Raw genomic sequence first — 15,304 nt, 5'->3', positions numbered from 1 at the left:
TATAAATAAGTGTCTGTATATCAAGGCTTGCATAAATAAGTGTTTGTATACCAAGGTTTCCCACCGAGATCTCAGCCAAGACATTGTATTTCTCCATTTCGCCTTCAATCTTGTCTCGTTTTTTTCAAAAACCGAGATATTACTAAGATTTCAGCGAGTTCTTGAACTATGGTCCAGACCCCCTCCAACGCCTTGGTTCGCATAGACGCCATGACAACTATGCTCCTGCATCAACTTTCTATTCCTTATCTTTCTCTGTTTTACTTTTAGTGCTCGTTACTGTCAATCTGTTTTCTTCTTGTTCATTTTTTAGTTTTATTTCTAATTTTCAGGTCAGGCTGATTGCATCTGTCCCTGGATATCATATGGGTCCCAAACTAAAAAAGTGGGGGCATATGAAATTACGTACTGTTCTGCAGGAGTCTTATTTCGACAAAGAATTTCAAAAATCCCCTCTTGTTTATCAGGTATGATCTGCCCTCTTTATTGATGTGTGTGGTGCTTTTTCTTGCAACATGAGTATTAGTGTTGACACTCATGCAAGCATGAAATGTTACAATACCATGTGGTAGAAGAAAGATTCGTAATGACATTGAACGTCATCATTTGTTACAAATTCAATGGTTAAGCAGCTGGAAATTGGCTAGTTAGACATCACTAAAAAATCTATTAGCTAACTCAGCCAAGAGGAAATAGCAAATAAAAATCGTATACAGACATGGTCTTTCAAGATAATATGGGCTTGTTGATTGTGCCTCTGGTTCCAAACTGTTCTTTTTCTTTGTGAGCAGTACAGACACTTCAAACAACATGTAGTGTGCCTGTATCAATGTCTATGTTTAACTTGTACAAATTCTCTCCCCCACTTTATAAAAAACTTGGAGTAAAACAAGCAGCTGTCAAGTCCTTTAAACTATGCCCAGCAGACATGGTCTTTGCTTGAGCCAGTAACATGAAGTCATTTGTAAAGTTTTTCATGTTTAAAGGGGGAAATTATCAGTTTAGTGCAAATAACTATTTTCATTGGAGATGAAAGCATTTAGAGAATACAAGGGGGAAGGAATCAGCATCTTCTTCAGCTATAGGATCTGTGTTTTTTAGCCATCGATATGGCACTAGATAGACAAGTGTTTCTGTAGCCAACACCAAGCAGTTGAAATAAGGACTTGGTGTGTGGTGTGATACATGATCAGTGGATGTGGTGGATGAAGGATGATGGTATGTGGTGGTTGGGTTTGCGCTGCTACCTTTATTTTATTTGTCCTTTCCTTTTGAAAAAGAAGACACTATATCATACTTCAGGCTGTTAGCATGCACCCTAAATCATAATCATTTGAAAGAAGTTACAACGTAATGGGTGAACTTACGCTTGAGCGATCGAAGCATTACATACATGAAGAATTTGATTAAGTTGGTACCATTCTTTGTGGTCCTTTCTCAAATAAAAGGAAGCCTCATGCTATCAACAAACAATACCATTATACATTATTGATGCGCCAAGTCCTTGGGAATGAAGGAGATGTTGGATCTGAGGGTGTTGTCTCTGGTTGTGGTGCTCCTATAGGAAACCTTTGGCCTGACCATGTCATCAATACTCTGTGGAGAGATCCAAGAGCAGATGGTGGTGGTTTCGACATTATTGATCCGCCAAGTCCTTCCATTGCCTCAAGCAACCATGGTGGGAGATGGACAGTTCCTCCCATTCCTCCCTATAACCCTAATGGGAAGAAGGTTAACTTTATAATATCATAATTTATTGTTTGGGGTTGATTGTATCCTTTAGTTCTTTGGGTTGCTTCCCTTTAGCTTGCCTTGGCTGTAGGTTGTGGAGTTTTTCTCCTTGTATTTTCTTTTCTTTCTCCTCTTTTGGGGGGAAAGTTTCTCTCTGTCTCTTTTAATATAATTTTTATTCATCCAAAAAATAATACCATTATACATTTTGAGGAAGTTCTGAGTGATCTGTTGTTGTAAAACAGAATTTTCTTTGTTACTTGGATATTTTAATTCTTTTTTATTTTCTTTTTGGGTTGTGGATAAAATATTTTTACGTGATAAAAATATTTTTATGGCTTTCCCAACTGATGGTCTTTGTTTTTATCAATGGTGGTTGTGGGCTTTTCTTCCTTTTCAGTCTCCCAGCTGACGGACTATGTTGTTTTTGTGCAAAATTTTAATTTAATTAATGTCTGATATCAGGGGTGTCAAAACCTAGAGTGGACTGAGTAACAGAACCGAAACCGACTGGTTAAACCCAAGACTGGCTGACCGTTTACTTAAGTGCTTCGGTAATAGTGTTAATCCCGAACCAGTGAAATCCAGTGGGAGATTAACTTACGACAGGATTGCAAGGAAAAAAAGACAAATTAGATTTGAAAAGAAAACTAATAATAGAAATCTGATTTAACAAATCCTAATTGCAATAGGATTTCAAGTATTTGGGTTTTGAAACTGAAAGTGAAAATAGAAATGATATGATCAGGAATCACCACCTTATCTGCAGGGCTGGCCTCACTACCAGTACCCAACCTTGGAATCACCACCAAGGGTTCCTAAAATCACCATTAGTATGCCTACTGAATCACCTCAGCAGGGAGCATTCTGAATCACCACAGAACCAAAGGCAACAAGCCAAATTTATTACTCAAATTTGCGTACAAGGCATAGCCCTTACCATATCTTAAGTAATAAATAAGAAAACTAAAAACATGAATCAAACTAGGCCTAAAACTCATCTAGCCAATAGCTTACCTTGTAGGTAGTCTACTGCTACTAAAACTCATCTTAAAATAAAGGAAAACAGCTTAAACATAGTTGGACTCAGAGAGACCTAATCCAACCCAACTAAAACACTTTTATAAGAATTATAAATAAAGAAACAGGGCTTTAACTAAACTAATAAAGTAAATCCTGTATTCCTACCTACTAATATTTTAGGCCTATTAAAGTGGCCAATTATGATTCTATATTTTTTTCCCTCTTCGTCTCTAGAAAAAAACCCTAGCAACAGAAAGCAAAAACCCAGCCGCCCCCCCCCCTCTTCTTCCTCCCTTCTCCTTCTCTCATCTTCCCCCCTTCTCGCCCTCCCTTTCTTCCTCCTCCATTCTCTCCTCTTCTTCATCGGGTTTCAGAGTCTGGCCGTGAGGCCAGGCTGCTCCTTCCCCCTTCTTCCTCCCTTCTCCTTCTCTCATTCCCCCTCTCACCTTCCCTTTCTTCCTCCTCCACTTTCTCCTCTTATTCTTCGGGACTTGGAGCTTGGTCTTCTCATTTGGATCAGCGTAGTGCTAGTGGCCGCCATCCTTGCTTGGTCTGAAGTCGTGCTAGTTGACAGCCCTCTTGGTTTGTTGTTCTCGTGGTCGTCTGCCATGCCTGGTTTGCTGCCTCGCAAGTCGCCCTCCTGCTAGGTCTGTCTCCAGGCTCATTGGGTCTCTCTTGCCCGGTTGCGCTGCTTCGCTTGGCTTACATCTCCGACAGCCGCTCACTTTGTTGGGTCTCCGCCTTCGCTGGCTGCCTTCCTCGTTTGGCTTGCTGGCCCGTCTCTTCGCCTCCAGCCCCGTTCGCCTGCTCGTTCATCAGTCGTTGTCTTGCATCGCCGCCGCTCTCAGTTTCCGTTCGGTCACCAGCTTGCTTGGACTGCAGCTGCTTGGAAGCTAGCCCCGCTTGGTGAGCCTTCTGCCTGATCGGCCTGGCTTGCTTGGCTAACACTGTGTTCCTGCCAGCTGCATAGCCTGCAGCCTGCAAGGCTGCCAGCTATGCTCGGCCGGCAGCCGGCAGCCGGCAGCTGCTTTGCCGTTGCCCTCTGCAAGGCCGGTGCCCCTTCGACGTGGCTGTCACCTCCATTAGGCCAGCTGCCTGCTTGGTCGTGACCCTCCGCAAGGCCAGCTGTCTGCTTGGCCGTGGCCCTCAGCAGGCCAGCGCCCCTCATCTGTGGCTGTTTGTTTGCCGGCGATGCTCCGACTATCGTCTTGGCGGCTGGATGATGGAGAGTTGAGATAATTGTTTAGGGTTTGTGGTTCCCTACCTGGAATTGTCTTGGCTGCCCGTTTCCTTCTATTGGGCTTCTTTGCTCTTGTCTGTATGCCCATGTGGGCTTTTGAATTTTGCAGGCCCTAGCCTCCTTTCAGGCAGGACATTGTAATTTGTTTGCGGCTTGTACGTTCTTTGTGCCCATGTACGCTCTCTCTCTCTCTCCCCTCCCCCCCCCCCCCCTTTTCTTTCCTTTGGTAATGAATTTATTTATTCATCCAAAAAAGGTGGCCCAATTATAATTAAAATTCATTGGACTAAAGGTCCAACATGTATAGAACCTAACCCAAGGGTTATTTCCTCTAAAAGAAGCACACATCTCTAATACTTTCTGCGTCATTCAGTTTCAGTCTCAGCTTTGAAATGTTCCATGTATGGTTGGCTTCAGTCTTGCTCACTGGGACCAAATACCCTGCAATAAACCCAAAATTCTGGAACATGTCCTATTTCTTTGGGTTTCAACTTTCTATGCATTTCTCAAAATTTCCATTTCACAAGGTTTTGGAGTTTTATTTTATTTAAGACAACACTCAAATTATTGCATATTTTACCATTCCCAAGGCTTTGTATTGTATGCATATGTCATCATTCCTGAGGCTCTCCTAAGCATTTCAGCTTGCTACATGTTTGGGGTTTTGTTCTCGAATAAAACTCAGAGCTCTCTAATGGAGTCTAACTGTAACCCAAACCCTTCATCGTTCTTTGCTGTCGTCTATAATCCCAAGGATTACGGCAATGAAGCAATCTGATTTGAAAAACTGCAATTCCAACTCCCATACACTCCAGCATGGTCAGTGACAGATGTACTCTCTCTCTCAAGTCTCAAGCATTCACAAACTGCTCTTCAGCTTGATCAGAATATGGCAGAGAAAACACTCCACCTAGCAGTCTGATTTGAAAAACTGCAATTCCAACTCCCATATACTCCAGCAAGGTCAGTGACAGATGTACTCTCTCTCTCAAGTCTCGGGCATTCACAAACTGCTCTTCAGGTTGATCAGAATATGGCAGAGAAAACACTCCCACCTCTCAATTCCAATGTCCAGATCAACATTGATCTTGCCTTGCTTGTGGTTGCCAGAATATGGATGGCAAAATCATTGAATTTCCAAAGAGAACTACCGATCTGTAGGTCATGAAGAAGCACAAATTCCTTCCGATCCTTCGATTTATTTTACAGAGGAAGTGCAATTGGTCTTAATTTTTATTTCTGCAACAAAGCACCAAACCCCCCTGCCCCCTATTTCTTTTGCAAGACTCAGTATCAGGAGACCTAAACTGGCATTTGCAATGCCTTAGCTGCTTTCAGACAGAATTCAAACTGATTGAAGCTCGAACAGACTGAGATTGTCAAGGGAACAAGACTGACTGCACATTTAATAATTGGCAGTCTAATATTGGATTTTTAAATGAGAAATACAGTAGCTGTCCAAACCACAAACTGTAAGTTACATCTTTAGAAAAATATTCTGCCTCCCCCCCCCCCTCCGGTATCGACTATATTTTTGGGGTGTAGATATTGCTCTTGGGTGCAGTCATAATCTGCTACCTTTTTAAACTTGTTCTATCTTGCACATTCTTTCTGAGTTGGTCTAGTATTAAGTCTTAAATTGAGAAGTAACTTTTAGTTCTTATTCTTAACTGCAGTTTTCTTCCCTTGGTTCCTTGGATGAGAAGTGGATGGCTGAGTTAGCATCATCAATGTCTGCAGGATTCTCAGATGATAAAACCCCTCTGGGTTTGGGGCAGCCATTGATAATTTGGCCCAGTGTGGAAGATGTTAGATGCTCTCTGGAGGTAACATTATCAGCTGGGCTCCTCCTTCACTTCTCCCTCCCCCCCAATGGTGGATTTGGATAATTTATGATACATATCACCTCTCTTTCCAATACTTGATACAACTACGTATATTTTTCCCCAAAATTTTACTTAATTTTGATAGATTTTTTTATTTCTTTCAGCTTCATGCCCTTTTTTTTTTGTATCTGAAACAAGGCTGTCTGTTTGACCAGCAAGTTCATATCTCAGTTGAGCATTGGTTCAAATTTTGTTGGAACTGAATTAACACTCATATGCATAGTTGGTTGTTTTACAGTCAGTACTTTGATCTGACAATTTTGGCATAGAATTTTGACTCTGGTGAGAATGTTGAAGCTTCCTACTAAACAGAGGTGCTTAAGTAGCTTGGATGTGCTTTATAAGTAACTGAAAAGGTTTTTCTCTCATTACATGGCTTGCTGTAAGATGAGGAAAATGAAATTAGTTTACTCCAAAATAAAGAACTTCGAAGGTGCAAAAGTTGAAATAGTAATCTCATAATAACAGAAATGGACTTTTGATTCATAATTTCCTTTTTTGGTTGTCCATGCCTAATTTGCAGTTTATGCATCTGTGATGGTCAAATATGGGCTACCAAGTGAGGGGCCCCCATAATCATAGTGGAAAGATATTTACTAGTTCTACAACTTCTTTTTCCCTTTCTTTTACAGAAAAGCTGAAGCAAGATTTGTATCCTCATCTCATCATAGAGGAGTATTTAAAGAAAAATCAACTACAACTCAGCGTTATCCCAACTAAATGGGGTCGGCTACATGGATCCTTTCAAGACAAAGTATGGAAAACTGAGGTCCTCACAAGGGAAAGGGAAGTAAGAGAAATGAAGATTAAAACTGAAGAAATGAGATACGAAAAGTTAGAAAAAGAAAATGAAAAATGAGAAATGAGAGTAAGAGGAAAGAGGCTAGCCTTGGAAAACAGGAAAATCTCAGCTAAATGGTGTCGATAACGTGGATCTTTGCCCTCCAATAGGCTCTATCTGAGGTCATACTTGGCACAAGCCCCATGATGTCATTCTTCACAACTTCACCTATGGTCATTTTAGGCCTACCCCTAGCTCTTTTAGCTACTTCAATCAGGATCAGATCACTCCTCCTTACTGGGGCATCCCCAGGCCTTCATTGTACATGGCCAAACCATCTCAGGCGACATCCTCGTAGCTTGTCGCTGATCGGGGCAACTCTCACATCAGCTCTAATGCGTTCGTTCTTCACTTTATCCTTCCTAGTTTTGCCACACATCCATCTTAGCATCATCATCTTTGCCACACATAGCTTCGCTATATGGCACTTTTTAAAGAAAAATCGAACTGAAAAAAAATCAAGAATTTGACGGTTCCCACCATAGATTCCCAAAAGATCTTCCCATCCCTTCAAACTCCTTTGACATGATATCCCAGTATATTAAGAAATGCCGCACATTGACACAATCCCCATGTAATTTGCTTCTAGACTGATTTTCTCTTGCCATAATCCCCATGTAATTTGTAAGAGGAATAAGATTTTGTGAAATCTTGCCTCCAGCATCCGATCGGCTTGTTATCAGGGTGTAGAGATCATTTTGGCCATGGCAGATGCACCAGAACTCTGTAAAACACACCAGTTGAAGATACAAAACCAGATCTGCTATATCACTAGTCATGAGAAAATGAAATACTTGACACTTTTTCTTTACAGTGCATTTAACATCCATTGGTAAGATGAAAGCCTCTCTTCTTCAGTCAGTCCGAAGTCAGTGCTCTATCAAATTACTCAACTCAATTAAGCCTTATCCCTCCTTAAGGAGGTCACATGGATCCTGTTTTGGCTTTCAACTCTATCAAATCATGTAAAATAATGGTTATGATGAAAACTTGGTAGGACATCTGATATGGTCCCGGGTTCTGAAAACCTTAAATGGGATCACTGTGGGCCCACAAGAATACTAGGTAGTACAAATTATGATTTCAGTGGCAAAACAGTAAATAATATGAAGCCTAGGACCTCTTGAAATAAAGAAAAGTTAATCCTGGGACTGAACCGTAATTAGACTTGAAGGGCAGATTCAATCTGGTATTTTAGGAAGGTTTGGGGATAAACCAGATGCAATTTTAAGGCAGGGGGCTTAATAATTATTCAGTAATATGGCCTCAAGTGAGAATAACTGGATCTATCTTCTTTTAGCTCTTGAACAACAGAAAGGAGCGGTAGAACCTGATCTGATTCAAGTGAGAGTTCAAAGTGGTATTTCAAGGGGAAATTTCTAACCCCAACTCTCTTAAAATAATACAGTAGCAGGCCTAAACAAAGTACCAGAAAGAAAGCAAAGCTTGCTGAAACCAGGCCAGGCGGTAGAACAGGGAAGACGAGTTTCAGGTCAGAACCTCTCACAACAGGAGTGGTTGTTGGGGACGAAACCCTAGGTATCAGTTCGCTAGGACAGAGGATTTTTCGCCCAAAGTTTTGGTCCAAACGGGTTAAACATGAGGGAGATTGATCAAGCCCTTTACAACCGGTAAGGAAACAGTAGCAGGAAAAAAGAACAGAAGATAATAAATAAAGAAAGAAGAGATGAAGGGAAGAATAAAGGAGCAGGATTACCTGGGAGGAGAAATAAGAACTGAATTGATCAAGGAGAGGGGAGAGAACAGAGCGAAAGAGCACACAGTCACACAATGCAGGTAAGCAATTATCAATTTTCTTCATTAAATTCTCCAAATATGCACAACTATGGACTACAGCAAGTATCTATTTATACATTTGTAAACAAGAAACCCAAACCTATTCGAACTCTAAAACTAAAATAAAATTTGGACTCAAATAAACATAAATGTATTGGAGGGCATCATTTTTCTGAGGGTATTTTGGTAAAATGAGTTATAGTGATGGTTACATAACTTAATTACTTTACATGCACTTGCAGTAACTTGACTTACCATTGCCTACAGTCAAACTGGTGATAGATAATTAGTCATTTAGTTATAGGGAATGTATGTCTAGATGAATGTATGGATGGACAGATTTCAATACATTAGTACATTCTTATAAACTTATATCTTGGAAGGTATAAATCACTAGCTGTAAACCATGGAAATAATTTGGCTCTGCAAAATACCATTGGATACCATAATGTTGTTTGTTTAAAAGATATTGATTATATGGAGCCCTAATTTATGTGGTAAAGAGTCCTGGCATTATGGGCTAACAAGAACTGAATATTAAGTTTGAATTGACTTCATTATATGATATTAGATATTTTTCTTGGCCAAAACCATTAACTTTATGAAGGGTAGTCTGCTTTAATTTGGCAATGATGCTTTTATATTATCCCTATTTGGGTGTGTGGATGGATGATGGATGATCTGTAATGCTTTGTAACATCAGAAGTCAGACACTGTTTAGATTGATGTAGTTGGAGGGACAAGCTAGCTTCTGTTGTAGATCATTTGGTATACATTGTCTGGCTGTGGCGCACTGGTGCAATGCAATCACTTCAGTCACAGTTATCTTTAAGATAGGCTGCAGGATGCTATTTTAATTTTAGTGACTGTGTCCTGTTTTGTCCCTTATATTTCTGCTTTCACTTAGACAAAATTGTTGTGAGGGTCTATGAAGTAGTTGTTGGACATCATAGTCGGGGAATTCAGTGAATCAGGTTCTTTCATCTGTAGCAGTAATGCTTTGTTGGTGATGGCTTAATAGGGTTTGAATCTTTTATATGCTTATGCATGCAATGTACCTAGGTTTTTTAATCTCTTCTTTGCTTTGGTCTTGGCTTCTCTTCATTGAAGTTTAGATCTCTGGTCTTCAGGGATATGCAGCTGGTAACGCTATCCCGAGCCCTCAGAAGAATGTGGAGAAAGATTTCCTAAAAAAGTATTGGGCAAAATGGAAAGCTACTCACACTGGCCGCAGGTACTGTAATTATTAATTATTTTTCCACAGCTAGGGCTGGACAAATAGATTTCAGTCTAACATCATATGGTTATAGTGCCCCCTCTTTTTTTGACTTTTAAGTCCTCTGGTATAGACCCAGTGAGGTCTTAATGAATTAACGAACTTTCTGGAAGGAGTTGCCATTAAGTCTTGACCAATACTTTGTGAATAGATTTGTCATGGGGTGCATTCACATTGAATTTAGCCAACACAAATAACTGTTTATTGCTTGAGAATGGATCATGGTTCATTATAGGCAGTGAATACTTCTGTTATTTCCTCTTCCAATATAAAAGCTTCCATCTTTGTTTACTTCTCCTAAAATATTCCTTTATTTTTTTTCCCCGACGGATAATATAAATTAGGGAAAATATCATCCCCCTCCCCTCTAAGTATCCATAATATCAACCCAATCCCCAAGTTTTGAATAATGATAATGCCCTCCCCTACTTTCCCAAGATTCTATCAACCTACCATAATAGTTAAAAAACGCCATTAAGTGATGATGTGGCATGTATAAAATTTCTAAAACCCCAAAATACCCTTAATATGTTTACCCAAAAAAAAAAACCCTTAAAATTCTATTCCCTTTTTGCCCTCCGTCGTCTTCTTCCTCTGTGCTTCTTCTTCTTCTCCTTCCGCCAGCACCACCACTGCCGCCTCCGATCCTCTTCCACCGCCACCACCACCACGGGGCAAAAGTGGGAAGTTGATATAAGAATTCGGAAAACCTAACCCTAGTTCGTATGTATAACAAACAACTCACTCCCCCTTTCCTTCCTCATTCATTCCTTCATAAAGCCCTAAAACCCTGTGGCGTCTCTTACGAACACAAATCTTCTGTGCGTGTGAGTGTGAGGAAGAAAGTGATGCACTGATGCGGATTATCTTCTAATATCTTTTTTATGAATCGATCCAATACATGTTTCCCTCAAAATTTCCTTTACTTTCTTTGTTCTTGGTTATAGGTAATGTTCTGTTTTCAGTAATGTTGATACGCTGGCGATGAGGCGCTGAAGTTGTGGAGCAGAGTGAAGCGGTTGTTGGCGGTGACAGAGAAGAAGGAATTGGTTATGTCGTGGTTGGGATACGATGAGAAATTGGTTAAGGGTTTTGGTCAATAGAGCTGGAGAAGATGGAAGAAAGGAAAAAAAACCAGGATGGGAAGAGAAAGTGGGAGAAGTGATTTCAGTAGAAAAAAAAAAAGAAGAAATAGAATGGGATATGATAACGACCGGAAAATAGAAGAAGAATATGGAAAATGGGAGAGGGTTCGGTGGGGTTTAGGTGGGATTTTTTAGAAAAACAGAAAAACAAAATAGAAAAATGAAGGAGAAAGTGGGTCGGTGGTAGTGGAATCAAAATGGGTTTCAAGAAATAGGAAACAGAGATGCGTTGCAGAGGTTTCAGGTTCGACTAGAAATGGAATGGATGGAAATGGGTTTCAGTGGGGTTTCTGTTTTTGCCTCATCTTTTTTATGAATCGATTCAATACATGTTTCCCTCAAATTTTCCTTACGCTCCCACCTGCTCCATTTGGGCTCCACATTTTCTTCTTCAATCCCCATGGTTTAAAAGTTAAAAACTTCGAATTGATGTGATTCCTTTATCAACCCTTAGAATTTGATCCAGAATCGGAATCTGGATCGGTCAGTGTGATTCCAATACGATCAAGGTTGGTGAGAAATTGCTCGGAACATGCCTTAACCCTAGTTTCAGCATAAGGATCGATCGAGTTGCTGGCGGATGAAGAAGAAGAAGCAGTAGCACAGAGGAACAAGAGGAAATGGGAGAAGACGATGCAAAAGGCAAAGTAGGGGAGGGCAAAAAGGGAATAGAATAATATTAAGGGTATTTTGGGGTTTTAGAAATTTTGTACATGCCACATCATCACTTAACGGCCTTCTTTAACAGTTAGGATACGGTTGATAGAATCTTGGGATAGTAGGGGAGGGCGTTATCATTATTCAAAACTTGGGGATTGGATTGATATTATGGATACTTAGAGGGGAGGGGGATGATATTTTCCCTATAAATTATGTTCAATGTGCTCAAAGAATACAGAAAAGATCCCCAAAATAAGGGAATCATAGAAGGAAAGAAGAGAAAAATTACAAGCAATCACCAACTGCAGAAAGTCGGATAGGAAGATCCCAAGAGAGAACACCATGCCTATTCCTTGGGGTATCCATGCAAGATCCAACATGGAGATCAAGCTGTCCCCAGACATCAAAGGAGATGGCATCCTAGCTCTGTTGATGTTCTAGAGTTCCTGGACCATCTTCTTAAGTCCCTTTCCATCCAAACATGATAGATGTTGTAGAAAAGGCTAGCTTTCCCAAAGTGTTACAACAAGATTTCCCGCTGAAACTCCTTTGAACCCATCTCCATTCGACTTCAAACTCAAGGGTTCTTCTCCTAAATGGCCAGCATCTCGGAGCATCTTTTATTTATTTTTCTCCTTCAACCACCATGAAGTGCTTGAAAAAACAAATTTGCATTTAGTTGGAGGTGTTCCAAATTTAGTTGACATTTTGGCTGAATTTCTGAATTCTGCAGTTTTAGGGCCTCTGTTCAACACCTTTAAAAATCCATTTGTTTCATATCCTATATCTTGTGAATTTAATTCTAGGAATGTGATTCCAAAAAGTGGTGGGAATTTGAACACACAACTTTGTTTTAGCAATTTGGTATAAATGCCATGTGTCACTCTGGCATATCCTTGCAGTGGAAGATGTAGGGAGTTTGTATTATTTCTAATTTCTTAAATAGGTGAAGCTTCATTCATAATTGGATTGACTTTGTCCTTAATTTTCAGTGACTAAGAGTTTGAATGCAGCATTTCTAATTTGTTAGATAGGCTTATCCTTGCATAATGATACTTACTACTACGTTTATTTGATGTCACAGTCGTGCAATGCCTCATATTAAGACATATACGCGATACAGTGGTCAAAAAATTGCGTAAGAAATTTTTAACCTGCCGTCTCCTTTTTTGTTTTTTCATATTTACATTTCAGCAGGGATGGTACTCCTAAATCATGCAAGTTTTGAATTTTGACTTTGCAACAGCTGGTTTCTACTTACTTCAGCAAATCTCAGCAAAGCAGCATGGGGTGCACTGCAGAAGAATAATTCACAACTCATGATCCGTTCTTACGAGGTATTTCCTTCAAACTAGGCACTCCTATGCAATTTGAACTTTCTCCCGCTCTCTGATTCCAGATGGAGTTTGAAGCTAAGTATGACTATTTGCATATTTGGTCCACAGATCTTCAATGTGCATTGTAATTAATGATATTTTTGTCAACCGTGATTGACTTTAATGTTAATAATGTGATATCCATGACAATTGAAGGTGCCAGCTTGTCCTACTGGTAAAGTCTGTTGTTGCTTGTCACAGCACGTACATGGGATTGATTCCCTCCACTTCACTTCCTCTTTCACCATTAAAACCCTCCCAAAAATATAAAAGATATCCATGACAATAATGTTTGAAAGCGGACAATCAAGAGCAAAGTGCTGACATGTCTGAAAGCCATAGTGCATGAATTCTTCTGAACTATTATATGTTTTGACACATTAGATTTCAACTTTCTACCAGTTCATGTTTGACATGCCCAAAACCCCCCTTTTTCTCTTTATTGATTCGTCTATTTATTTTTTGCATTTTACTTGATTGATTCCCTCCACTTCTCTTCCTCTGGTGGGGGTGGACTGTGGTCAGTCCTAGTTTCCACAATTTTTGCACAATCCTTAGACTTGTACCTGCGTCCTTCATACTGCAGCCTGAGCCTTTACCATCACAGAAGCGATGGTCCCATCCTCTTCCCTTCAATTAACCAAAAAAAAGGGGAGGGGGGAGGGGGGAGGGGGGGGGGGGGGGAAGGAATTGTACATACTCATTTTTTCCCTCTTAAAGAGGTGACCATTTCAAAGAGCCCTACTAAACTCCTCATATGCAGAAAACAATAAAATCAGATGGTTTAAAGATTGTGATATTATAAACAAGTGATAGAGAGCTGGAGAATTCCAAGATCCTGCTCTTTCTTTCTCTCTTTGTGTGTGTGTGCCTGCCATGTCAGGCTCTTGCTAAGATGGTAACACTTAAGTAGTTTGACCTTGGAGCCATTGACTATTCAAGAGGTGGTACACCATGTTAGCATTCAGATGGACCGGATTAAATCATTGGAGCAACGGTAAAAGGTTCAGGCTGCCGGGGTTCGAGTCTTGAGTGTGGCCACTTTGGGCAAAAATGTCAAAGGTTAGGATCGACTCCAAACTCACCCCTCCCAGGACCCCGCATGGGTGGGGCCAGCATTGAGTAGTGGTCGTTTTAGATTAGCTCCAAAATTTCATTTAATGCAATTTTGGATGTGCTTGGTTCCTGTATCTCGATCTAATCAATATCACCTCTTGATTAGATGGTAATACTGTAAATTTAGGTTATAGAAATCAGACAGCGTTGCATCTCCTAAAATTTCATTTCTAACCCCCCCCCCCTTCTCTGTATGCATTCATTACTGCCTTGAGCAACTAATTTATGTCCCCAAAACATGGCTATAATTTGCTTCTATTGCTATTTTCCTTTTTTTTCTTTCTATTGTTCTAACCTCCCCCCCCCCCACCCCACCCCCCCCACAAAAAAAAAAGTTGGGATGCCCTATTTGCTCCTTAAATTTCACAAAGGCCTCACAAAGCACCTCCCATTATGCATCCTTTTATGGGGCCTCTCAAAGTTCTGTTGTGTTCCATAAAGTAAGCATGTAGTTCTTCCATCTTAACCAAACAAACCTCTATGGCACTGCTTTTTCATTTTTTGAATTATGACTTTTTGTCAATAATTTCAGCTAGGGGTGTTATTCTTGCCATCTTCCACTAAACAGCATGGCTATCTATTTTCTTGCACTGATAATGGTGGTTCCTCAGAGGTAATGGATTTATGTTAATAAAATTTTCATGAGCGTCAATTCTTGTTTAGTATAAAGCAGCTGCTTCTTTGGGTTCAGGTTATTTGTGGATCATCACAAAATGCTGGAGGGCACAGAAGAGAACTTGTTACACTCTGTTGGCGAGGAAACCAGAGTATGGATTCATCTTCTGAAGTAATTCCCTTGCCTATTCCCTATGAGCTCCCTCCACAACCATACTCATCTGAAGGTACATGCAGTGGTTCCTCATTAATTGGAGCATATCCTTTACCCTAAGGTTCATTCAAGGGAGAGATTTGATTGGTTTTTCTTACTCACCCATCTCCTCTTTTTTTCCAGATGTTCCCTGGTCATGGGACAGACGATATAGCAAGAAGGATGTCTATGGTCAAGTATGGCCACGACAGGTCAAGTTGTATGTAAGCCAAGATTCTTGACCTGTCAACTTGCGTGTAAATGAACTCGTCTTACTTTGTTTCTATTGTTTTAGGGTAAACCTACATTGCAGCTTTGTAGCCAAATAAGTCAAGCCTCTTATTCTGTCTAACCTAGGTCTGACGAGGCTCCAAACCACTTGAATCAGGAGTGTGGAAAGAATGG

The 15,304-nt window shown here is 40.3% G+C and overlaps 1 protein-coding gene across 5 annotated transcripts in view; it reads left to right on the top strand.

The window, feature by feature from the left end:
- LOC122639934 (tyrosyl-DNA phosphodiesterase 1) overlaps window positions 1-15,304 on the top strand; it is a 55,900-nt gene that overhangs the window by 35,916 nt on the left and 4,680 nt on the right. For 3 of the 5 annotated variants that reach the window (XM_043832985.1, XM_043832982.1, XM_043832981.1), the window contains 8 exons: window positions 333-467; window positions 5,671-5,820; window positions 9,649-9,752; window positions 12,684-12,737; window positions 12,846-12,936; window positions 14,624-14,704; window positions 14,783-14,933; window positions 15,044-15,144. In XM_043832985.1, the coding sequence (XP_043688920.1) occupies window positions 333-467; window positions 5,671-5,820; window positions 9,649-9,752; window positions 12,684-12,737; window positions 12,846-12,936; window positions 14,624-14,704; window positions 14,783-14,933; window positions 15,044-15,141 (864 nt within the window). In that variant the 3' untranslated portion in view covers window positions 15,142-15,144. Of the gene's footprint in view, window positions 1-332; window positions 468-5,670; window positions 5,821-9,648; window positions 9,753-12,683; window positions 12,738-12,845; window positions 12,937-14,623; window positions 14,705-14,782; window positions 14,934-15,043; window positions 15,145-15,304 lie in introns of those variants that run through there. The other 2 variants (XR_006329606.1, XM_043832983.1) reach the window with 2 other exon arrangements.

Source organism: Telopea speciosissima, chromosome 9 (genome assembly GCF_018873765.1).
Source record: "Telopea speciosissima isolate NSW1024214 ecotype Mountain lineage chromosome 9, Tspe_v1, whole genome shotgun sequence".
Lineage (NCBI taxonomy): Eukaryota > Viridiplantae > Streptophyta > Magnoliopsida > Proteales > Proteaceae > Telopea > Telopea speciosissima.
The sequence above is the reverse complement of the archived record's forward strand: the minus strand, read 5'-3'. Positions and strand labels throughout refer to the sequence as shown.